The sequence below is a fragment of the Trachypithecus francoisi genome, unplaced genomic scaffold (assembly GCF_009764315.1).
Source record: "Trachypithecus francoisi isolate TF-2019V2 unplaced genomic scaffold, Tfra_2.0 Lachesis_group3, whole genome shotgun sequence".
NCBI lineage: Eukaryota > Metazoa > Chordata > Mammalia > Primates > Cercopithecidae > Trachypithecus > Trachypithecus francoisi.
This window is the reverse complement of record NW_022681468.1, coordinates 37,326,238-37,350,860: the sequence shown is the minus strand read 5'-3', so window position 1 is coordinate 37,350,860 and position 24,623 is coordinate 37,326,238. Positions and strand designations below refer to the sequence as shown.

Sequence of the window (24,623 nt, the reverse complement as noted above, 5' to 3'; positions counted from 1 at the left end):
CTGCGCAGCCTCAGTTGCGCGCCGAGAGCCCTGCGTGGGGCTGGTGACTGTGCGTTCGTCCGGGCCCGCCTTGACCCAGCTTCTATGATTGTCTTCGAACAAAGCCCGTCGGGGGCAATAGCTCAGCGGACGGATTAAAACCGTTTTTAGACCGGGCGCGTTGGCTCCCGTCTGTAGTCCAACACTTTGAGAGGCCAAGGTGGGAGGATCGCTTGAGCCTGGGAGGTCGAGGTTGCAGTGAGCCGAGATCATGCCCCTGCTCTCTAACCTGTGCGGCAGAGCAAGACCCTGTCTAAAAACAAGCAAATCCACAGTTTGTTTTTTGTTTTTGTTTTGCGATGGAATGGCGCGAACTCGGCTCACTGCAACCTCCGTCCCCCGGGTTCAAGCGATTATCCTGCCTCAGCCTTCTGAGTAGCTGGGATTACAGGCGTGCGCCACCACGCCCGGCTGATTTTTGGGTTTTTAGTAGAGACGGGTTTCACCATGTTGGCCAGGTTGGTCTCGAACTCCTGACCTCAGGTGATCCGCCCGCCTCGGCCTCCCAAAGTGCTGGGATTACAGGCGTGAGCCACCGCACCCAGCCCAAACCCACAGTTTTAATCATGCTTTTGCTTGGCAAGACGATTTCTCTACGCTGGAGTGAGACACAAGGAGAGTCCACCGGTATTCATTCCACTTTTTTCCTGTGCCTGGTAGTTTGAGGTGCTAAGGAGGCAGCAGTGAACGATGTTGATGACAGTCTCTGCCCTCAAGTAGCTTCCTTTCTAGTAGGAGACAATATGGAAATAAGAAAGTATTGTTGGCAATACTATGCTGACTGGCAGCGATTGACTTTACATAGGGCACTCATGGGAAGTCTCTAAGAGGACACTGGAGTTACAAGGGTGAGGAACCAGAAAGGACTGGAGGAGCTCTGGAGGAGGAATTTGCCAGAAAGGAAGACCAGGAAAGACAAAACCCTCGAAGTTGGAACAAACTTGGCTTAATGAAATAATCAAAAGGCCAGAAAGGTTGATTTGTGAGGAAAACAGTTGGAAATTGGGGAGGTAGGTAGGGGTCAGATCCAAGAGGGTCTTGTAGGGTCTGGTAGGGAGTTTGGATTTCACTGCCTGGGAGTTCTCTCCCAAATGACTGCTTGGACCGTGGTAGACAGGCAAGACCTGGCTGGGAATTAAGTAGGAGCGGGAGATGCAGATGGAATTGATAATAAAATTACTGAACTCGTGAGTAATAGTGGTGTATGGGTTCCATTTTTACTTCTGATGTGACCCAGGATTGGCTGTGTGGACTGTCAAAACACTGGTGGTGGGCTGCGCGTAGTGGCTCATGACTGTAATCTCAGCACTTTGGGAGGCTGAGGAGGGCAGATCACTTGGGTCAGGAGTTCAAGATCAGCCTAGCCAACATGGTGAAACCCCATCTCTACTAAAAATACAAAAAAATTAGCTGGGCATGGTGGAGCGTCCCTCCCCTAACAAATGGAGATTACAGTTTGACATGAGATTTGGGTAGGCATACAGAGCCAAACCACATCACCCCTTTTACTATTGCATATATCATGTGTTTTATAATTTAAAAAGTGATATTTGCTTATTGTGGAAAATTTGAAAAATACAGAAAAGAAAAAAATGTAAACCACCCGTATTTCCATCACTCAGATGTAAGTACTGTTAATGTTTTGGGGAAGTCAGTAGTCCTGGAGTTCTTAACTTGGTTGGGCTCCATGGATAGAATCAGTGTGTCATTTTTAGTTTCATTAACTTCTAATTAAAATTTAACATTTCTTTTGATTATTAATATAGGCAACAAACTAGTATTAGAGCTTGTGATTTTTGTCACTGACAGAAATCACAGATATTTTCTTTTCACAATAATTGTTTCAAAATGTCATTTCTAGTCATTGCTACTTCAGAATTGCAGTAATTATTAAACGCATCACTAGCTATTACTATTTAATGTGTCAATAAAGAGAAACATCACTGTAACACGTTTTTAAAATATTTTGATAACCATATTTTAATATAGTTGATTTTCTTAGAAGCCCTATGTAGTTATACATTTTAAAGTATTATTATAATAAAGGGTCCATTCGTTTCACCTAAATTCCAGAGGGTCTACAATACGAAAGGTACCTGTACAGGCTAAGAAGTTTCTTTTCTTTTTCTTTCTTCCTTTTTTTCCTTTTTTTCTTTTCTTTTTTTTTTTTTTTTTTGAGACAAGGTCTTTCTCTGTCACCCAAAGTTGAGTGCTGCAGTGGTACAGTCACAGCTCACTACAGTCTCAACTTCCTGGGCTCAAGAGATCCTCCCATCTCAGCCCCCCAAGTATCTAGGGCTATAGGCACACTTTACCACATCAGGCTAATTTTTGCATATTTTGTAGAGATGGCATCTTACTATGTTTCCCAGGCTATTTTCAAACTTCTGGGCTCAGTTGATCCTTCGGCCTCAGCCTCCCAAAGAGTTGGGATTACAGGAATGAGTCACCATGCCCAGCAGGCCAAGAAGTTTCACAATTATAGAGTCATAGAAAGAAAAAGGCCAAATGTACTTAATTTAAAAAAAAAAAATTCAATTATTAGGAATAAATACTGTGGTAATATAAGATCTCTAAAATTCTTTTTCTCTTTAGAGAGAGGGTCTTGCTCTGTTACTCAGGCTGAAGTGTAGTGGTATAATCGTAACTCATTGTAACCTTGAATGCCTGGGTTCAAGCATTCCTCTTGCCTTGGCCTCCTAAAATGCTGGGATTGCAGGCATGAACCACTGTGCCCAGTCACTAAAATCCTTATTACTACTTTGTGGGTTTTCTTGTTTGTTTGTTTGTTTGAGATGGAGTTTTGCTCTTGTTGCCCAGGCTGGAGTGCAATGGCACAATCTCGGCTCACCACAACCTCCGCATCTCAGGTTCAAGCGATTCTCCTGCTGAGCTCAGCCTCCCAAGTAGCTGGGATTATAGGCATGCGCCACCATGCCCGGCTAATTTTCTGTTTTTAGTAGGGACAGGGTTTCTCCGTGTTGGTCTGGCTGGTCTCAAACTCCTGACCTCAGGTGATCTGCCCACCTCAACCTCTCAAAGTGCTGGGATTACAGGCGTGAGCCACCGCGCCTGGCCCTTGTTATTTTGTTCTTTTGAGACAGTCTTGCTCTGTCGCCTAGGCTGGAGTGCAGTAGCACAATCTCTACTCACTCCAACCTCCACCTCCTGGGTTCAAGCCATTCTTGTGCCTCAGCCTCCCAAGTAGCTGGGATTACAGGCGCAAGGGTTTTAGCTTTCTTACTGGGATGGATAGGCAAAGGTATGTCTGTTCCACCTTTCAGAAGTGGAAGTCTCCTCATCTGTCCATTTAAGGAAATTTTTTAAATTGAGGTATATCCTCCAAGCAGTAAAACACAGTCTGTGACTTACTTTTCCATACTCTAATGGTGTCTTTTGATGAACAGAGGTTTTAATTTTCATAAAGTCCAATTTATCAATCTTGTCTTTTATGGCTAGTGTTGTACAATATTTTGTCTGGTTTAGGAAGGAAGCTTTGCCTGTCTTGCCGGCATGGTGGCTCATGCCTGTAATCCCAGCACTTTGAGAGGCTGAGCAAGGAAGATCGTTTGAGCTCAGGAGTTTCAGACCATGCTGGGCAACATAGCGAGACTCTGACTTTACCAAAAAAAAAAAAAAAAAAAAAAAAGCTGCGCATGGTGGCACAGCTACTAGGTACTAAGGAGGCTCAGGCAGAAGGGCTGCTTGAGCCTAGGGGGTTGAGGCTACAGTAAGCTATGATCAAGCCACTGCATTCCAGCGGGGTGACAGAGTAAGAGCCTGTGTCAAAGAAAAAAAAACAACAAAAAAAACTTTGCCTACATTTCTTTTCCTAGAAGCGTAATTATTTTACCTTACATATTTAAGCCAATGATCCATTTTGAACTAATTTTTGTTTGTAGAGGTTAAGGGTAATTTTTCTTCCCAGCATCATGTGTTGAAAAGACTACCCTTTCCCCCCAATTGTGATGGTGCCTTTGTTGTAAATAGGCAACCACATATTTGTCGGTCTATTTCCACACTATTATGTTCTGTTGTTCTATTTTGTCTTCCCTTACGCTAATAGCAACCTGTCTCAATTACTGTAGCTCTACAGTAGGTCTTGATTTCTCATTCTGTTAAGTCTTTCCATTTTGTACCTTTTCTTCAAAATTGTATTGGCTATTATAGGGTTTCTGTATTTTCACCAAAAATTTTGCTTGGATTGTACGGAATCTATTAGTCAATTTAAGGGAGAATTGACATCTTAACTATGCCACATGTTCCAATCCATGAACCTGGCATCTCTCCATTTATTGAAGTCTTCTCTAATTTCTTTTAGCAATGCTTAACAATTATTTGCACATCTTTCGTTAGACTTCATTTGTAGGTATTCGATGTTTTCTGATAGTCTTATAAATGATGTACATTAAAAATTGTATTACCTCTCCCTTTTTATTTATTTATTTTTAGAGACAGCATCTCACTCTGTCACCCAGGCTAGAGTCCATTGGCACAAATATCAGCTCACTATACCTTCAAATTCCTGGGCTCAAAGTATTCTCCCACCTTGGCCTCCCAAAGCGCTGGGCTTACAGACATGAGCCATTGTGCCCAGCTTTGCCACTCTGTTTTTAGTAAGGTATGTTTGGTATTTACCTAACATTAAATTGAAATTTTATAAAACAAAATACATCCATAATCCTGCCACCTAAGTATTTCTTCTTTACAAAAGCTCCTATGTCATATAAAATTTATATTAAATACATTTATATGCTTCTCTCATATTAATTTTTTTTTATACATAGTCTCACTGTGTTACCCAGGCTGGAGTGCAGTGGCCCAATCTTGGCTCACTGCAACCTCCACCTCCTGGGCTCAAGCAATCCTCCTGCCTCAGCCTCCCCAGTAGTTGGGCCTACAGGTGCGCACCACCATGTCCTGCTAATTTTTGTATTTTTTTTTTTTTTTTTTGAGACAGAGTCTCGCTCTGTCGCCTGGGCTGGAGTGCAGTGGCCGGATCTCAGCTCACTGCAAGCTCCGCCTCCCGGGTTTACACCATTCTCCTGCCTCAGCCTCCCGAGTAGCTGGGACTACAGGCGCCCGCCACCTCGCCTGGCTAGTTTTTTGTATTTTTTAGTAGAGACGGGGTTTCACCGTGTTAGCCAGGATAGTCTCGATCTCCTGACCTCGTGATCCACCCGTCTTGGCCTCCCAAAGTGCTGGGATTACAGGCTTGAGCCACCGCGCCTGGCCATCAAATTTTTGTATTTTTAATAGAGGCAAGGTTTCTCTATGTTACCCAGGCCAGTCTCAAGCAACCTGCCTGCCTCAGCCTCCTAAAGTGCTGGGATTGCAGGTGTCAGCCACTGTACCTAGCTGATTAATATGTTTTCTTGTATACTTTTTCTCGTGTTGATGTGTGCTTTGTTGTCAGCCATTAACCTGGCAATGGAAAGAAAAAATACTTATTTTTCCCCGACATTAATCTACCATAGTTTGCTTACTGTCACCCTGTTGTTCTCATAGCCAGGGTAAATGGCTAGTAATTGTTACAAGTAAGGAAGAATGACAGTGGGAAAAAAATAGAAGAAAGGAAACATAGAAAGAAATCTATTGGCAGAATCTGATATAGTGCAGAAAGTAGTGTTTTTTTTGTTTGTTTGTTTGTTTTCCATGAAGTCACATCTCCATCTTGTGGCATTCTAAAACAGTAGAGCTTAGTATTTTCAACTTTAGGAACACACCTGGCTTTTATGTGGACTGTTTCTCTTCCCTTGTAATATCAGGATACTTTTTGTTCTTGTGCACTAAAGGTTTTTGAATGTACTTAAACCAAGCTTGTGAGAAAGTTTAGATAAAAGATGGATCTAATTTGATGGGCATAGGTTTTACAAATAGGTTCAATTAGACTATAACACCTTCAGCTCAGTTTCATGATTTTGATCAAGCCACAACTGTGTAGGCTTGGAAATAAGTTACCTTTATGTAACTATTTTTTAATGAAGATTTCAAAGGAAAGGTACCCTGGTTTTTGTTGGTTTTTTGTTGTTGTTGTTTTTGACATGGAGTTTCGCTCTTGTTGCTCAGGCTGGAGTGCAGTGGTGCGATCTCAGCTCACTGCAACCTCCGCCTTCCGGTTTCAAGCTATTGTCCTGCCTCAGCCTCCCGAGTAGCTGGGACTACAGACACACGCCACCACACCCAGCTAATTTGTTGTATTTTTTGGTAGAGACGGAGGTTTCACCATCTTTGCCAGGATGGTCTCGATCTCTTGACCTCGTGATCTGCCCACCTCGGCCTCCCAAAGTGCTGGGATTACAGACAGGCGTGAGCCACCCTGCCTGGCCAAGAGCTCTGAGTTTTAAAAAGCCTGATATATTGAAAGTGTGGGCGGTAAACCAGCAGCAGTGGCTCGGTGCTTGTTCAAAATGCAGATTCTTGGGTCTCACACCAAACCTAAAGACTCAATCTGAGTTTTAGCAAAATTCTCAGGTGAAACTCTTAGACATTAAAATTTGAGAAGTACTGAAAGATGTAACTCTTAATACTGGATTCTCTACCCTGCTGCATAGTACAATCAGCTGGGGAGCTCTTAAAAACTACTACACCTGGGTCCATCCCAGGTAATTAAATCAGAATGGGCAGTGAGGGAAGGAGAACATGAACATGAGTTTTGTTTGTTTTTGTTTTTGTTTTTTTGAGACGGAGTCTCACTCTGTCACCAGGCTGGAGTGCAGTGGCACGATATCAGCTCACTGCAACCTCCGCCTCCCAGGTTCCAGAGATTCTCCTGCCTCAGCCTCCCAAGAAGCCAGGACTACAGGCGCCCGCCACCAGGGCCAGGTAATGTTTGTATTTTTAGTAGAAATGGAGTTTCACCATGTTGGCCAGGATAGTCTTAATCTTTTGACCTCGTGATCCACCCACCTCTGCCTCCCAAAGTGCTGGAATTACAGGTGTGAGCCACCACGCCCGACCTGGACGTGAGTATTTTTAAAAAGCTCCCAAGTTATTTTTAGGGAGCGGCCAGAGTTAAGCACTCTTGGGAGGAAATCTTTCCCTCTGCCATCCTAGGCTCTAATGTTAGAGGCCTGTGAATTAACTGACAATAGACTTTAATAGGAGAAAATGTTACTTTACCTACTGGGGTGTTGCGTAGTACAATGTAACTCTGAATAGTCAGAGATAAAGGTATCCGGTAGGGCCTTTGTATTTCTCGATTCTGCATCCATGAATTCAACCAACCAAGGGTGGAAAATATTCAGAGAGCTGGTTTGGTGGCTCACGCCTGTAATCTCAGCATTTTGGGAGGCTGAGACAGGAGGATTGCTTGAGCCCAGGAGTTTGAGACCAGCCTGGGCAACAAAGTGAAACCCCTGTCTCTACAAAAAAATCAAAAAAATTAGCCAGGTGTTGTGGCACGTGCCTACTGTCCTAGCTACACAGAAGGCTGAGGCAGCAGGATCCCTTGAGCCCAGGATGACAAGACTGCAGTGAGCCATGTTCATGCCAATGCACTCCAGCCTGGGTGAGACCCTGTGTCGAAAAAAAAAGAAAAAGAGGGAAAAAAAATGTCTGTACTGAACTTGCGTAGACTTTTTTCTTGCCATCATTCCCTGAACAATACAGGATAATGGCTATTTACATATAATGTACATTGTATTAGGTATAAGAAGTAGACTAGAGATGATTTAAAGTATACAGGAGGATTGCATAGGCTATAGGCAAACACGATGCCATTTTATATTGGGAACTTAAGCGTCTGTAGATTTTGGTATCTGAGGGAGGTTCTGGAACCAATCCCCAACTAATATAGAGGGACAACTGTATATACCACCTTAAACAAAAGGAGGGAGGTTTAGGGCTTCAATGAGAATGTATGGAAGGTTCTATTGGGTTTTTTGATACCGAATGACGCTGAATTAGGACTTTCTGGTGCTAAGTCTCAGTCTTTTCCCAATCAGGAAACTTCCTCACAGGAAACCTCAGAAATTTATTTGTCACAGTCCTGGAGGCTGGGAAGTCCAGGATCATGTTGCCTGCAGATTTGGTGTCTGGTGATAGCCCGTTTCACAGATGACACATTCTTGCTGTGTCCTCACATGATACAAGGGGCAAGGCAGCTCTCTGGGCACTTTTTTACAAGAGCACGGAATAGAAAACAACAAAACAAAACACAAACAGTTTCATTCTCCTGTTGTTTCTTACAACACAGAAAACTTCTGTGACCAAGTGTGTGGAGGGTTTTCCCCATACACCAAGTAAGCAATTCTGACACTGTCCACTTGGAAGTCACGTCAGATCCTACAGAACTTGTCAACAGCTCAGTCCCACAAAAGCGACCCCGACTTGAGACATCAATCGCAAGCCCAAGCTTCTGGAACTTCCCACCAACCAGCTATTAATTGGCATTCCCACAACGCTCCTTTTGGGTTCAGTTAATTTCCTATAAACTCTGTCTTTGCTGCAACTCCCGCTGTTCTCAGTGGTTTTTTTCAGGGCAGCAGGCAAGAAGAACCGGTCAGGCTGTGACACCTGTGCCACTGCTCATGAAGGCTCACAGAACTCAGGGAAACACTTTACTTATGCTTACTGGTTTATTATAATGCATATTTTAAAGGATACAAATGAATAGCCAGATGAAGAGATACATAGAGGGAGGTCTGGGAAGGTCCTGAGCTCAGACGCTTTTGTCCCATGGAGTTGGGGTGCACTGCCTTCCCTGTACCCCATATGTAGATGTCCGGGAACTCAGTCCTTTTGGGTTTATATATGAAGGCTTCATTGTGTAGGTCTGATTGATTAAATCACTGGTCATTGGTGGCCAACTCAACCTTCAGCCCCTCTTCCCCTTCCTGTAGGTGTGTGTGTGTTGGGGGCGGGGCGGGGCGGGGGTATGAATTTCAAGCCCCTGAGCACATGGTTGCTTCTCCTGGTAACCAGCCCCTAATCCTGTGGTTACCTAGGGACTTTACAAAACTCACTGCCTTAACATAAATTTAGGTGTGGTTGAAAGGGGCTCATTATAAATAACAAGAGCCTTTCACCTTTATTGCTGTAGAGTTGTTTCAGGAACCAAAGACAAAAGGCCAAATATTTTAACACAACATATTCTTGAGGAGGAAAAGGGGAAGGGGATGGGGATCCGCTAGGGGCTGGCACTAACGGGACTGGTAGCTCCAGCTTTCAGAGTAGAGGAGTTTCTTGGCCCTGGAGAAAGGGCGAGTCCCAACAAGGCCCCTGGAAGCGCTGTGAGATTGAGGGGGACAGGCTTCCCTAGTGAGCCAGGTCCCTTCCTTTCCACCTTGGGAGGGATGAAGGGAATGAGGGGAGGAGAAGGGCCAACGGAGAAGGCAGAATGGCTAGTCAAGGGCCGCTTGGGTGCCACTTTTCCCCAGGGCTGCCTCCACTCCTGTGGTTGCTTCAAGGGTTGCCAGCCGGGGGCAGAGGCGCCAGCCTATGGTCCAGCACCATGCTGTTGAATGGCTATTCAAGGATCCACATTCCCTGAGAAACCACCTTTGCAGAATTTTAAGTGATGAAATATAACATGACTGACCCCCTTTTGCTTCTAGTCTTGCAAGCTAAATTGTTTTGGGGTTTTTGTTGTTGTTTTGTTTTTGTCTTTGTTTTTGTATATTCTAATGCAGAGACTAGGATAACTATAAGAGGAATTTAATTTATAGCTAAACTTTGAGGCAAGGAGAACTGACCCCCCTCCTTGTTTGGAGATTGAAGCCACATTCATATGACATGGTTACAATTATGGTGGGGGTTTGAACTTTGCTGAAGAATTGTGGTAGTGGCTTGAACATAGTTAAAGAATGAGCTGCTATTGCTCCCTCTGTTTTCTGTAAGTTGCTTACTGCCCCAAAGTCACATAATGAGGGTCTCAATATTGATAACTTCCTCAACTACTCCTATAGATGACCTCACTATTGTGAAACCTAAAGACTTGGCCTTGGAGATCCTTTTCAGGTTTAGCATTTCGGTAGCTCAAGAGAGGCCGCCTGGTCCTGAGACCACCCACACTTCCTGGGAACTGACTCAGCTGTGCAAAGACAGTTTTAGAGGCCCCTGTGATTCTATCCCCAGCCAATCAATTGTTTCAGTTCCCCAGCTCCCTGCCTCCCAAAGTACCCTTAAAAAACCCTCGCCTCCAAATTCTTGGAGAGACGGATTTGAGAAATTTCTCCCTGTTCTCCTCACTTGGCTTGACCCTGAAATTATTAAACTCTTTCTTTGCCACAACTTCTGCTGTTCTCAATGATTTTTTTTCAGGGCAGCAGGCAAGAAGAACCCATCAGACTGTAATACCACTTGCTCATGAAGGGCCACCAGCTGCTGGAGCCGTACCTGATGGTGAGTGTGGACGAGGTGAATGTGGGCCACACCAGCACCAATGGAGGACCAATAAACCCATGTACAATGAGGAGCTCTACACTAATGCCACTGGTGGCAGCCATCGTCCATGAGATGCCCCGGGCTATGACCACTTCATGTAAACATGTACCCTGTAATTATTTATTTATTTATTTATTTATTTATTTATTGAGATGGAGTTTCACACTGTCGCCCAGGCTGGAGTGCAGTGGTGCCATCTTGGCTCATTGCAACCTCCACCTCCCAGCCAGGTTCAAGTGATTCTCCAGCCTCAGCCTCACAAGTAGCTGGGACTACAGGCATGCGCCACCACATCTGGCTAATTTTTTTTTTTTTTTTTTTTAAAGTAGAGACGGGGTTTCACCATATTGGCCAGGCTGGTCTCGAACTCCTGAGCTCAGGTGATCCGCCTGCCTCAGCCTCCCAAAGTACTGGGAATACAGGCGTGAGCCACCGCGCCTGGCCACATGTACCCTGTAATTCTATCACTGGTAAACTGAGTTCTTTCCCTACTTTGTGTTAGTTGCAAAGAAAGAACAACCAATTGGAAAAACAAAAGGCAAGCAGGTTTTATTTCTGGCCATGAATAGAGAGCTCTTGCTCTAAAGCAATGTTCTCCAACCTTTTTGACAGCAGGAACCAGTTTCATGGAAGACAATTTTTCCACAGACCAGGGTGCAGGGGATGGTTTTGGGATGATTTAAGTGCATTACATTTATTGTGCACTTTATTGCTTTTATTATTACATTGCAATATATAATGAAATAATTATACAACTCACCATAATGTAGAATCAGTGGGAGCCCTGAGCTTGTTTTCCTGCAACTAAATGGTCCCATCTGTGGGTGATGGGACAGTAACAGATCATCAGGCATTAAATTCTCATAAGGAATGTGCAACCTAGATCCCTCACATGCATAGTTCACAATAGGGTCCACGCTCCCAGGAGAATCTAATGCCGCTGCTGATCTGACAGGATGCGGAGCTCAGGCAGTAATGCCAGCAATGGGGAGTGGCTGTAAATACAGATGAAGCTTCACTCGCTTGCTTACCCACCTGCTACTCACCTCCTGCTGTGCAACTTGGTTCCTAACAGGCCACAGGCCAGTACCAGTCAATGGCCCGGGGGTTGGGTACCTCTGCTCTAAAGACACCTTCTCCCAGGGCCATGGGAAATTGGGGAATTTTATGGAGTTAGATGTGGGAAGGGGAGGTATGTAAACATGTGCTGGGAGCCCAAGATCATAAACATGCATCTTTATACAATGCATGTTCAGAAAATGGTGGGGATTTTCTTCTATGGGTGGGATTTTGATATTATAATGATATCTTAATGATCTAAAGGTAACAAGGAGCTTCCAGTTCCGATTGGCACCAGTTTTGCACCAGCCTTATCTTCCTCTGGTAATTGATGAAGAGTTCTGAAGCTCCTGTGGCTTCTCGGGCCATCTGGAGTTCTTTTAAGCAAAGTACCTTCAGATAAAAAGACTAGAAAAACACTGTTAAGGAACAAATAATGAGCTTTCACAGCTGTTTATGGTTTAAGAAAATAGGCTGGGTGCAGTGGTTCACACCTGTAATCACAGCACTTTGGGAGGCCCAGGCAGGCAGATCACTGGAGGCCAGGAGTTCAAGACCAGCCTGGCCAGTGTGGTGAGACCACCCCCTCCACCATCTTACTAAAAACACATACAAAAAATTAGCCAGCCGTGGTGGTGTGCACCTGTAATCTCAGCTACTCGGGAGGCTGAGGCACAAGAATCTCTTGAACCCAGGAGGTGGAGGTTACAGGGAGCCGAGATCGCACCACTGCACGCCTGGGTGACAGAGGGAGACTCTGTCTCAAAAAAGAAAGAAAATAATGAGCTTTCCCAGCTATATTTCTAGGGCTGCCCTGGTAACAATTCCAGTGTGGACTAAAAGGAAGAAGCTGAGGCAAAATTAATATAACTAGAGAATTTATTTGGACCAAGCTTGAGGATTGCAATACAGGAGCACAGATTCAAAAGATTGCTCTGAGCTTTTTTTTTTTTTTCTTTTCACTGGGAGCGGCTGTGCACGGCCAGCATGGCCAACACGTTGAACACCTTACAAGGCTTGGTGAATCTGCAGCCAGTGGGGAAAGTATCTGTGGTCATAACCCTGATAGGGCAGGACATGGTGGCTCAAGCCTGTAATCCCAGGTACTTACGAGGCTGAGGTGAGAGGATTATCTGAGACCAGGAGTTCAAGACCAGCCTGAGCAACATGGTGAGATCCTGTCTCTAAAATAAAAATTAGCCAGGAGTGGTGGTGCACGCTTGTGGTTCCAGCTACTTGGAAGGCTGAGGTGGAGGATTTCTTGAGCCAGGAGTTCAAGGCTGCAGTGAGCTATGATCGTACCACTGCACTCCAGCTTGAGTGACAGAATGAGACCCTGTCTCCAAACCCAACCCCTCCCCACCAATAAAACAGATCAATGGAAACAAGATTATTCTCACATACCTGAGGCAGCCCACCTACTGCTCTTACTGCAGGAAGTTTATCTGGGGAGTATTTGGGAAACAGGGTTATCAATGCCAGGTGTGCACCTGTGTTGCCCATAAACACTGCCATCATGTAACCATTACCGTCTGTATTTGCCAAAACAATATTAACCAAGAAGATTCAAAGACTGCCAAACAGAGGTTCAGAATCAACATCTCACACAAGTTCAGCATCCACAACTACAAATCACTACCACTTTTCAATCACTGTGGTGCCCTGCTTTTGGGGGATAATGGGTGTTCATTTCTGAAGGCTCTAGTGTCATGTAAAACTTTGATGAAATAAGTTTGTTATAATTTTCTTTTGGTTTTGTTTTCTTTTTTTTTTTTTTTTTTTTTGAGACAGAGTCTCGCTTTGCTGCCCAGGCTGGAGTGCAGTGGCCAGATCTCAGCTCACTGCAAGCTCCGCCTCCCGGGTTCACGCCATTCTCCTGCCTCAGCCTCCCGAGTAGCTGGGACTACAGGCGCCCACCACCTCACCCGGCTAATTTTTTTTGTATTTTTTAGTAGAGACGGGGTTTCACCGTGTTCACCAGGATGGTCTCGATCTCCTGACCTCGTGATCTGCCCGTCTCAGCCTCCCAAAGTGCTGGGATTACAGGCTTGAGCCACTGCACCCGGCCTGTTTTCTTTTTTTGAGACAGGGTCTCACTCTGTCACCCAGACTAGAGTGCAGTGGCATGATCACAGTTCACTGCAGCCTCGACCTCTTGGGCTCAAGTGATCCTTCTGGCTCCTGTTTCCTGAGTAGCTGGGTCTACAGGTGTACACCACCACACCCAGCTAATTTTGTTTATTTTTTTGTAGAGACAGGGTCTTGTTGTGTTGTCCAGGCTGGTCCTGAATTCCTGGGCTCAAGCAATCTTCCTGCCTTGGCCTCTCGAAGTGCTAGCATTATAGGCATGAGCCACTGCACCTGGTTCTTTTCTCTTGTTAATCTGTCGTTTGCTATAGGAGGGGTGGCTGTTCCTTACGATGGATGAGGAAAGTTATCACACTTTTCTGCCACTACACTGCCTTTGAGAATTTGCAGTTTACCCTTCTGTGAGTCCCCTTGGATTTGCAGTAAACAATGGTGTGCTACAGCCTGCTCTTAGCAGCTTGCAATTTTTAGAATTTTGTGAGCCAGTTGTCAAACACAACTGTATGGTGGCTCATGCCTGTAATCTCAGCTTTGGGAGGCTGAGGCAAGGAGGATCGCTTGAGTCCACGAGTTTAAGACCAGTCTAGGCAGCATAATGAGAACCCCATCTCTCCAAAAAAAAAAAAAAAAGAAAGAAAGAAATTAGCTGGGTATTGTGGTGTGCACCTGTAGTCCCAGCTACTCAAGAGACTGAGGTGGGAGGATTGCGTGAGTCCAGGAGGTCAAGGTTGCTGTGAGCTGTGATTGTGCCACTGTACTCCAGCCTGTAATAATTTAATTACATAAATTATATTAAAACCAAAGATAATATAGACTCCAGACTTATCACTGCCTAATTATTTTACTATGTCTTCCTATTATTTATGTCCTTGAGGTTCTTTGTGTTGATTGTATCTGTGTGGTAGAAATATTGTATAAGGAGCACCTCTTCCCAACTCCATGTTCAGTGACATCACAATGGGAGCTCATAAATAAGAAGTATTTACACCACAGAAATCAGCAAACCTGACCATTGCATCTTACTTATTCCTACTCCCTCACAGTTCCCCACCCCACAACTCCCAGCAACCTATTAAGGGATAGAGTGTGTGTTGGCAGCCACGCAATTAAAGGAAAGTGGCCAAATCTCTAGATTTTCCTACAGAGGAAGAAGAAAAATGGAGCAAACTGGTTTGAACCTGAGGAGGGATCCTAGAGCAATGCGCTAACAGGGTACAAGTTTTAAAGTAAATTTTAAAAATGTAACTCATTCTTTATGACTTTAGAATTTTATTTTTAAAAACAGATTCTTAAATGCCTGTTTTGAAAATAAAAGCAGGTATTCATTTTGAACTTTGGGGTTTGTTTTTTGTTTTGCTTTGAGTTTCTGTTTTATGAACTTTGGGGTTTTAAAAATGAATTATAAGCAGTACGTTGAGCTCCATAAAGACAGTGCTGGGGCAAGTGAGAGCCAGATGGGCACTGAGCGACTCTGTGCCTCGCTGAGGAAAAATGACTAAACATGGGCAAAGGAGATCTTAAGAAGCCAAGAGGCAAAATGCCATCATATGTGTTTTGTGTGCAAACTTGTCCGGAGGAGCATAAGAAGAAGCACCTAGATGCTTCAGTCGACTTCTCAGAGTTTTCTAAGAAGTGCTCAGAGAGGTGGAAGACCATGTCTGCTAAAGAGAAAGGACAATTTGAAGCTATGGCAAGGGCGGACAAGGCCCGCTATGAAAGAGAAATTAAAACATATATCCATCCTAAAGGGGAGACAAAAAAAGTTCAAGGATCCCAATGCACCCAAGAGGTCTCCTTCAGCCTTTTTCTTGTTCTGTTCTGCATATGGCCCAAAAAACGATTTGGATTTTTATTTGAATATTTGCATATACATAATGAGGTATCATAGGATGGGATGCAACTTTAAACATGAAACTTACTTATGTTCATATACACCTTATACACATATCCTGAAGGTGATTTTATAAAATATTTTAAATAATTTTGTTCATGAAACAAAGTTTTGACTGCATTGTTTCTATTTTTATTTTTATTTATTTATCTTTTGAGACAGAGTCCTCACTCTGTCACCCAGGCTGAAGTGCAGTGGTGCTATCTTGGCTCACTGCAACATCTACCTCCCTGGTTCAAACAATTGACCTGCTTCAGCCTCCCAAGTAGCTGGGATTACAGGCGCATGCCACCACGCCTGGCTAATTTTATTGTGTTTTTAGTAAAGATGGGGTTTCACCATGTTGGCCAGACTGGTCTCGAACTCCTGACCTCAAGCAATCCACCCACCTCGGCCTCCCAAAGTGCTGGGATTACAGGTGTGACCACCACGCCAGGTCTTGTTTTTATTTTCTTTAGAGACAGGGTCTGGCTCTGTCACCCAGGCTGTAGTGCAATGATGCAATCATGGCTCATAGGCATGAGCCACTGCACGCAGCCTTTTTTTTTCTTTTCTGTTTTTCTTTCTTTTTTTCTTTTCTTTCTTTCTTTCTTTCTTTCTTTCTTTTTTCTTTCTTTCTTTCTTTTTTTTAGACTAGTCAAGTGCAGTAGTGAGAAGGGGAGAAAAAATAGAACAAGGTTTTCCATCTGTAACTGACTGTGAACAATCTATTAAGGTAACTCACTACCTTCAGACCAAACTGACTGCATTTTGACTGGGACTGGTCACATGAGGTCCAGTATGGGATTTTCCACTTGTGTCATCATGTAGGTGCTGAAAATTTGGATTGGGATTTTAGATTTTTGGATTAAGAATGCTCAACCTGTATAACAATCTCCTGTTCACTTTCCCAGCACATAATAAAGTGGAACTAGTAATTTATCTCTGACTAAACTATAGGTTGTGGAAAACCACTGAAAATGACATGCAGGATTAAAGTAGCACTTTGGAAAGGTCAGTCTGGTGATCCAGAGTAAATGCTCAAAAAGCAAGAGGCTTTTGTTTTTTGTTGTTGTTGTTGTTCGTTCGTTTTTGAGACAGAGTTTCGCTCTTATTGCCCAGGCTGGAGTGCAATGGCAGAATCTCAGCTCACCGCAACCTCCGCCTCCCAGGTTCAAGCGATTCTCCTGCCTCAGCCTCCTGAGTAGTTGGGATTACAGGCACCTGCCACCACACCCAGCTTTTTGTATTTTTAGTAGAGATGGGTTTCTCCATGCTAGCCAGGCTGGTCTCAAACTCCTGACCTCAGGTGATCCACCCGCCTTGGCTTCCCAAAGTGCTGGGATTACAGGCATGAGCCACATCACCCAGTGGAAGCAAGAGGTTTTTGTAGTAGCACAGGAAGCCCTGAGGCAACCTGTGCCAGTATCAACTTCAGAAAACATAGTAAAGGGGAAAAAATTGAATGTGGTGATGGGCAAGAAATACAAAAGTATCAACATAATTTCAGTGAACTGAACAAGTATGACGTATCTGTGACTGAATCCCTGACCACGCCCCCTCCCATTCCTTGGAGGGCTTGTTAAAACATAGGTTACTGGTGCCTCGACTTCCTGGGCTCAAGAAATCCTCCCACTTTAGCCTCCCGAGTAGCTGGGGCCATAGGCACATGCCACGACACTCAGCTTTTTTTTTTTTTTTTTTTTTTTTTTAAATCTCTGGTACAGTCAGCATCTCACTATGCTGCCCAGGCTGGTCTCAAACTCCTGGGCTCAGGAGATCCTCTGTCTTGGCCTTCCAAAGTGCTCGAATTACAGAGGTGAGTCACCGTGTGCAGCCGGTTTCTTCTTGATGCTGTATCCAGGTGATGCTGATGCTGCTGGTCTGGGACCACACTTTCAGAACCACTGACTTACAGCAGTTATTTTGCTAAGGCCTTAAAGACAGCATTGTTAAACCAGGAGGGGGACACAGTACACAACAGAGCCTCTAAAAATAAAATGCCTTAAGGTACTAAAGCTCCTTTGGAGTTATGGTGTTGCCATGGAGACCTCTGAACTATTTTGGAAAGCAGTGTGTAAATTGACATCAGGTGAAATAAATTTCAGGTGTTTATGTAAAAAATTAATTTGGTAGAAATAATGTCTAGATTCGTGCATGCCATGGTGTGTTGGTTAAGAACTTGGAATGTGGAGTCAGCTCTGCCACTTACAAGCTATGTGGCTCTGGGAAAATTACTTATGCCTTTGATCTTGTCTTCTTTGCTTTAAAAAGTAACCTGTGGTATAGAATTGGAGGGGTAAAGTTCTTGGAATGCTGAGTATTATTAAATTATTAGTTGTTAAAACTCTAAGTGGTTACTTAGTACTTTCAGCTCTTTAGCCTACCCCAAACTTAGAAATAGTCTAAATACGTTGCTATATTTGCTTTTTAATAACCAGCGCTCCCGTTAGTCAGGTAAAGAATTAAAAACATTTAGAAGGCAATTGCTTTGTAAATCCTAACCTCTTTCATTCAAAATACCTAAGGTAGATGACTCTTTATAAACGTGCCCGGCTCGGAGAGCTCTCATCTATATTATATCTCCGAATCTAAATTTCACTGATGCACAAAGTCTAAGAGTGTTTCCTGGGCTTTGAGCTTTGAGACAGAACGAAGAAGATGGATGCTGGTTTTGACTAGGCAGGGCACTCACGTGGGGTCTGGTCAGACCAGACCCGACCGAGCCAGCCCATCGGTAGAGTCAGCATCAGCCAGGCGTGAAGATTCGTGTTGATTCCTGCTTTCCGCCAAGTTCAGGAACCTGGCAGGGGCCGGCCGCCTCCCGCGAAGGGACACCCCTGTTGGTGACCGCTCTTACTGGCCAGACCTGGATATTGGCCTTCTGGCATCAGAGGCAGGGGCATGTCCCTGGCCGGAGAGCCCAGGCCAGCGTGGGGTGACGTCATCGAAGGCATGTCCCAGCCCTGCAGAGCGGTGGGCGGGGCCTGCGAAGGTGTGCCGGGGGCTGGTTGGAGGCGCGGGCGGCGGGGTCGGGGCGGGGACAATGTGGTGGTGACGTCACGGGGCGGGGCGGAGGCTGGAGCGAGTAGGTAGGTGCAGCGACCGGCGGTGGCGCTCACTCCCGGCTTCCAGCCGCCTTGAGCCTCTGCCTTGGAGATTCTCAGTGCCACGGATCATGTCCCTAAGGGGCAGCCTCTCGCGTCTCCTCCAGAAGCGAGTGCATTCCATCCTGAAGAAATCCGTCCACTCTGTGGCTGTGATAGGAGCCCCGTTCTCACAAGGGCAGGTGAGAACTGGCACCTGGCACCGCCGGGCAGGATCCTCCGCCCCCCAGAACCTGGAGAAGGCGGCGGTGGGGTGCGGGGGACTGGGAGGTGAGGACAGGATGGGGAGAAAAGGCGAGGGGAAGAGCTGGCGGGTTCCCGCGATTGGGCACCGTGGGAGCGTGTGGGACTTTCCCCGACAGAGGATGGAGAGGGAGGGAGGGGTGGAGGCCACCCTGTTTGGGATGAAGGCGAGTTTCTGCGGCTTCCCCAGAAAGACCGAGAAAACAGTGGATGCAGCTTGGGGTGATGGAGGGGAGTGAATGAGGAAGAGGATTCCTTGGAGGGGCTGGAGGAGGCGAAACTGGCCAGAATCCCCAGTGGAGAATCGATGGAGGAGGGTAAAGGGAGCGACCGAGGATTTAAGTCTTCTGGATCCATTCACTCAGAATGAGCTTTATTTGACTGGGAGGGAAATTGGAGCTGGCCTCTCCAGCGCGGGAGGCCGGGAGGAGCTGTTTTGTTCTCTTCAATGAAGGAAACCTGCAGTCGGGAGCGCTCAGTCTTCTAGAAGCCCGGTCTCTGGCCCTAGCCAGCCCCCCACACACCTAGTTCCCGGATCCTAACCTGGCTCAGCCTCTCCCGTCTTGGCTTGGGCAGCTGATGTGATTCCAACAATGGAGTTAGAAGGACAGTCATAGATGGAAGGGCTGATGCTGTCACAGGTTTTCAGAGGAACCTGCTGGGAACTAAGTGTACCAAAGTGGTTTTTTTCAGTCATCTTCTCTACCTCTAACTGTAATTTTTGTGATTGACAGAAAAGAAAAGGAGTGGAGCATGGTCCTGCTGCCATAAGAGAAGCTGGCTTGATGAAAAGGCTCTCCAGTTTGGGTAAGTGGTTAGATTTTTAGATACCAGTGCAGGACTAGTAATAGAGCACTTCAGAATCTTTTTCTCTGACATCCAGGGACCACACAGCTTTGTGTCTGGGAACAGTCTGCCACATGCCGCATCCTCCTTTGGATTCCATCTACAGCTTAAGATCTATCAAGGAGTCATCAGGGAAAGTCCTCTTGCAATAAACAGTGTGTTGGAAGGCAAGGCGGTAGAGTGAGGAAAAGTCTGAACAGCTGCCAGTGAATGCAAGTGATGCTAAGAACACTAACTCCAGCTTCAACTGCATAGTCAACCTTTCCCCTTAAAATTCCATTTTCCTAACTCAATCTTGAGATGCTTATGATTTGTCAGTCTCGCCAGTTTCCTGTCTTCAAATTATTTCCTCTCTAAGGTTAATATCTTTATTACTGGAAGCAGTAATATAGGTCTTATAGACTCATAGATCTTATAGAACTAATAGGCTTAGATCTGTGTTTTCCGAGTTCTTTTTTGTCTTTTTTTGACATGGAGTCTTGTTCCATCACCCAGGCTGGAGTGCAATGGTGCAATCCTGGCTCACTGCAACCTCCACCTTCTGGGTTCAAGCGATTCTCCTCCCAAGTAGCTGGAATTACAGGTGTGTGCCACTAGACCTGGCTAATTTTTGTATTTTTAGTAGACACAGGGTTTCACCATGTTGGTCAGGCTGGTCTTGAACTCCTGATCTCAGGTGATCCACCCACCTCAGCTTCCCAAAGTGCTAGGATTATAGGTGTGAGCCACTGTGTTCGGCTATAAATGCCATTTCTATAGTAAGGGAGAACCCTTCTCTTAGTAACAGCACCAAATTTGAATACCTTTATAAGCAGGGCGCAGTGGTTCATGCCTGTAATCCCAGCACTTAGGGAGGCTGAGGTGGGTGGATCACCTGAGGTCAGGAGTTTGAGACCAGCCTGATCAATATGGTGAAATTCCTTCTCTACTAAAAATACAAAAATTAGGCATAGTAGCATGCACCTGTAGTCCCAGCTACTCAGGAGCCTGAGACAGAAGAATTGCTTGAACCTGGGAGGCAAAGGTTGCAGTGAGCCAAAATTGTGCCACTGCACTCCAGCCTGGGCGACAGAGTAAGACTTTATCTCAAATAAATAAATATATTTATGGCAGGAAGGTTCTTCTTTATATCCAATCTAAATGTTTCTAGCCTCTGTTTAAGGCCATTTGCTCTGTTCATGTTTGGATCATTCACATATCTTTTCCGGTGCTATAAGAGCAAAATGTGAGGCAGCACGGAGATTATGGAGACAATAACACAGAATCTAAGTTAACTCCCGACTGTTGCTCTGAAATCTTATCTGCTGGTCATAAGTCCAGTCCAAGTGAAGTCATCTCCTTCCAAAAGACAGGAATAATGAAGTCACTGAGACCACCTTGAGTTGAGGTGTCCTTCATTTACCTCCGCCTACACATGGATATGGTGACTTGGATTCAATACTCAGACCTTGTTTCTTTATTAAACACTTGCAGTTTCTTCTTTACTTAAGGCCTCTCTTAGTCGTTTTAATAACTCTCCAAGTTCACCACCGAAGATTAAAGACAAACTGCTAAGATTTAGTCTTCTTTTAATGTGTCGCAAGTTACCTAATGGAAGGAGGTTTTTATTCCCGCCTATAAATGAACATACTGTCTCTTAAAATAGCTTGTACACATTGCCTTTTTAAAAGAATCATTTTACACTGAAGACGACAATCTCTGGTTATCACTATTTTTAAATCCTGGAGATATCTCTGCAGTCCATCTGAACTTGGCCAAGCATTGCTCAAATTGCTCTACCATCTGTAGGTTCTGCCACGAGAAACTCCTGACAAGAAGCGGTTTCCGTCTCTTCTGGAGGAGACCTCTATAATAATCAGCTGAGGCTGCTGAATGAGGGGGAAGGGCACATTTGTAGCAGCTTCTCTTACTCATGCTTTGTAGACTTCCTTTCCCGTCACAGCTCTTGGTATTTTTCCACTCCAGTGCAGGGGAAGCCATTCTCCTGCAAATACTACTCCTTCTACTGCTTCCTCTCTAAACTCCAACCTAAAGTAGTGGTGAAGTTTCAGTTTATGTGGCCTTTCCTTTGACTTTTTTCTCAGATACATTTAATTGTACAATTATATCCTTACTGTGTAGCTGATTGGTAGCTCAGTATCACCAGCAGTCTGAAATAGAATCTCATAGCCTATTAAATAAAACTGTGGCTCTCAGCAGATTTCTAGCATGTGGTTTTGGCTAATCTCCTGGAATATGTTGGAGAAAAGTACCAAGAGACATTTCAATTGCTCTATTCCTAAACAGTACCAAAATAACTTGAGTGTTTTGAACACTTTCAAATAAACAGCATGGGTCAAATTTCGAAGGAGAGACTCATGGAAAGGTAACTTTCACAATCCCTTTGTTCCTTGCCTTTGCTCTGATGTCACAGGCTGCCGGTGTTAACATAGCATGCATGAGTTAAACTTCCTGTTTTCTCTCGAATGAATGTATTTGACTTAGTGCCTGGGCTTGTTTTATTTCCTTGGGCTTACTAAGGACACTCAATAGTTCTCTCAGGTAACCGTTCCTTTTTTTTTTTTTTTTTTTTTTTTTGAGTCGGAGTCTCGCTGTGTCACCAGGCTGGAGTGCAGTGGTTCGATCTTGGCTCACTGCAACCTCCGCCTCCCGGGTTCAAGCAATTCTCCTGCCTCAACCTCCCGAGTAGCTGGGATTACAGGTGCCTGCCACTGTGCCCGGCTAATTTTTGTATTTTTAGTAGAGACGGGGTTTCACCATGTTGGCCAGGCTGGTCTCGAATTCCTGACCTCAGGTGATCTGCCCATATAGGCTTCCCAAAGTGCTGGGATTACAGGAGTGAGCCACTGCTCCCAGCCACCTTTTATTTTTCTTTGAGAGAGGGTCTCACTCTCACTCAGGCTGGACTGCAGTGGCATAGTCACAGCCTACTGCAGTCTCAACCTCCTGGACTCAAGCGATCCTCCAACTTTAGCCTCTTGAGTATCTGGGACTACAGACACAGGCGAGTATGCCTGGATAATTTTTTTTTTTTCTTTCGTAGAGCCAGGGTCTCACTATGTTGCCCAGACTGGTCCCGAATTCCTGGGCTTAAGAGGGCCTGAAGAGAAATGAAAAGGCATTGCTCTGGCAAGGCTGAGGAGCAGTATGTCTCTAACTGATTTTGGTTAGCTCTGAGAACCATGGTAATTTGTGAACTCTAGCCACCTGTTACCATGTGAGAAGGAGTAGGCCTTGTACTCTTTTCTCCAGTTTTTCAAGAAAAGTCAGAAATTTGCATTTTAATGGGAAATCTGTGTTGTTTTAAAATACTATATAATGACACCGTTGAAAATGGTGGTGTAGGACCTCCAAAAAAGGATTGAGAACTGTATTAGTCTGTTCTTGCACTTCTGTAAAGACATACCTGAGACTGGGTAATTTAAAAAGAAAAGAGGTTTAATTGACCATGGTTCTGCAGGCTGTACAGGCTTCTGCTTCTGGGGAGTCCCTAGGAGAATTATAATCATGGCGGAAGGTGAAGGGGAAGCAAGCACGTCTTATATGGCGGGACCAGGAGGAAGAGAGTGAAGAGGGAGGTGCTACACGCTTTTAACCAGATCTCACGAGAACTCTATCATGAGACAGCACTAGGGAGATGGTGCTAAACCATTAGAAACAACCCCCATGATCCAATCACCTCCCACCAGGCCAGACCTCCAACATTGGGGATTCAATTCAACATGAGATTTGAGTGGGAACACAGAGCCAAATTATATCAAGAACACTGGCAAAAATGATCAGAATCAGCTTTTTCAGAACTCTGGAAATTAACCAAAGGCTTGCAGCAATCTGGGGAGCATTTATTCAGTAAAAATGTTGAATCTCCATAAGAACATTAAGATTTGTGGCATTTTAACTTGCCCTGTTCCCATGCTGCCTTTTCCCAGATCAGCTGTAGCCTGGACAACCAATAGCCTGCAATCACAGTGAAACCAGGAGGCTGGCAGTTACTGGAAAAAGGAGAACAGAGTTAATACTCCTCATAGACCATCCCCAGAAAATTGCCATTTGACTGGTCTGGTGGTTTCCTAAAATTGTCTACTCATAAGGTTGTCTTTATTTGACCAACACAAATCAGTAAGGAAAGAATAGTCTTCAGTAAATGATGCTGGGATAACTGGATATCCACATACCAAAAAAAAAAAAAATCCCTATCTCACACCATATATGAAAATTAACTCAAAATGGACCAAAGTCCTAAATGTAGTGCTGAAACCATATAACTGTTAGAGAACATAGGACTGGATTTTTGTGACCTTGGGTTAGGTGTTGGTTTCTTAGATATCCTACCAAAATCACAAATGACAAAAATTAAATTGGACTTAACTAAATTAAATATATCTATGTTTCAAAGAGCACTATCAAGAAAGTGGAAGGACTTCATCAATGTAATGGAAAACAAAAAAAGAAAAAGTAAAAAGACTGCCCACAGAATGGGCAAAATATTTCCAAATCGTATACCTGGTAGGATTGTAGTGTTCAGCAAACATAAATAAAATACCAACTGTAAAAAGACAACCCAATTTAAAAATTAGCAACAGATTTAATTAGCCACTTCTCCAAATAATTTATACAAATGGGCAATAAACACATTAGTCATTACAGAAATGCAAATTAAAAACTACAATGGCCTGGCGTGGCACCTCATACCTGTAATCCCAGTACTTTGGGAGGGTGAGGTGGGCAGATCATTTGAGGTCAGGAGTTTGAGACCAGCCTGATCAACATGGTGAAACTCCATCTCTACTAAAAAATACAAAAATTAGCCGGATGTGGTGGCACACGCCTGTAGTCCCAGCTACTCAGGAGGCTGAGGTGGGAGAATCACTTGAACCTGAGAGGTGGAGGTTGCAGTGAGCAGAGATCGTACCACTGCATTCCAGCCTGGGCAACAGAGTGAGACTCTGTCTCGCTGGGGGCGGTGGGGGAGGGGATGAAATACC

At 44.6% G+C, this 24,623-nt stretch overlaps 1 protein-coding gene across 1 annotated transcript in view; it reads left to right on the top strand.

Annotated features, from left to right (window-relative positions):
• The first annotated feature begins 18,433 nt into the window (after nt 1-18,433).
• ARG2 (arginase 2) overlaps nt 18,434-24,623 on the top strand; it is a 35,202-nt gene continuing 29,012 nt past the window's right edge. Inside the window, exons 1-2 of the mRNA XM_033187648.1 lie at nt 18,434-18,731; nt 19,527-19,599. Coding sequence (XP_033043539.1) covers nt 18,621-18,731; nt 19,527-19,599 — 184 coding nt within the window. The 5' untranslated portion in view covers nt 18,434-18,620. The remainder of the gene's footprint in view (nt 18,732-19,526; nt 19,600-24,623) is intronic.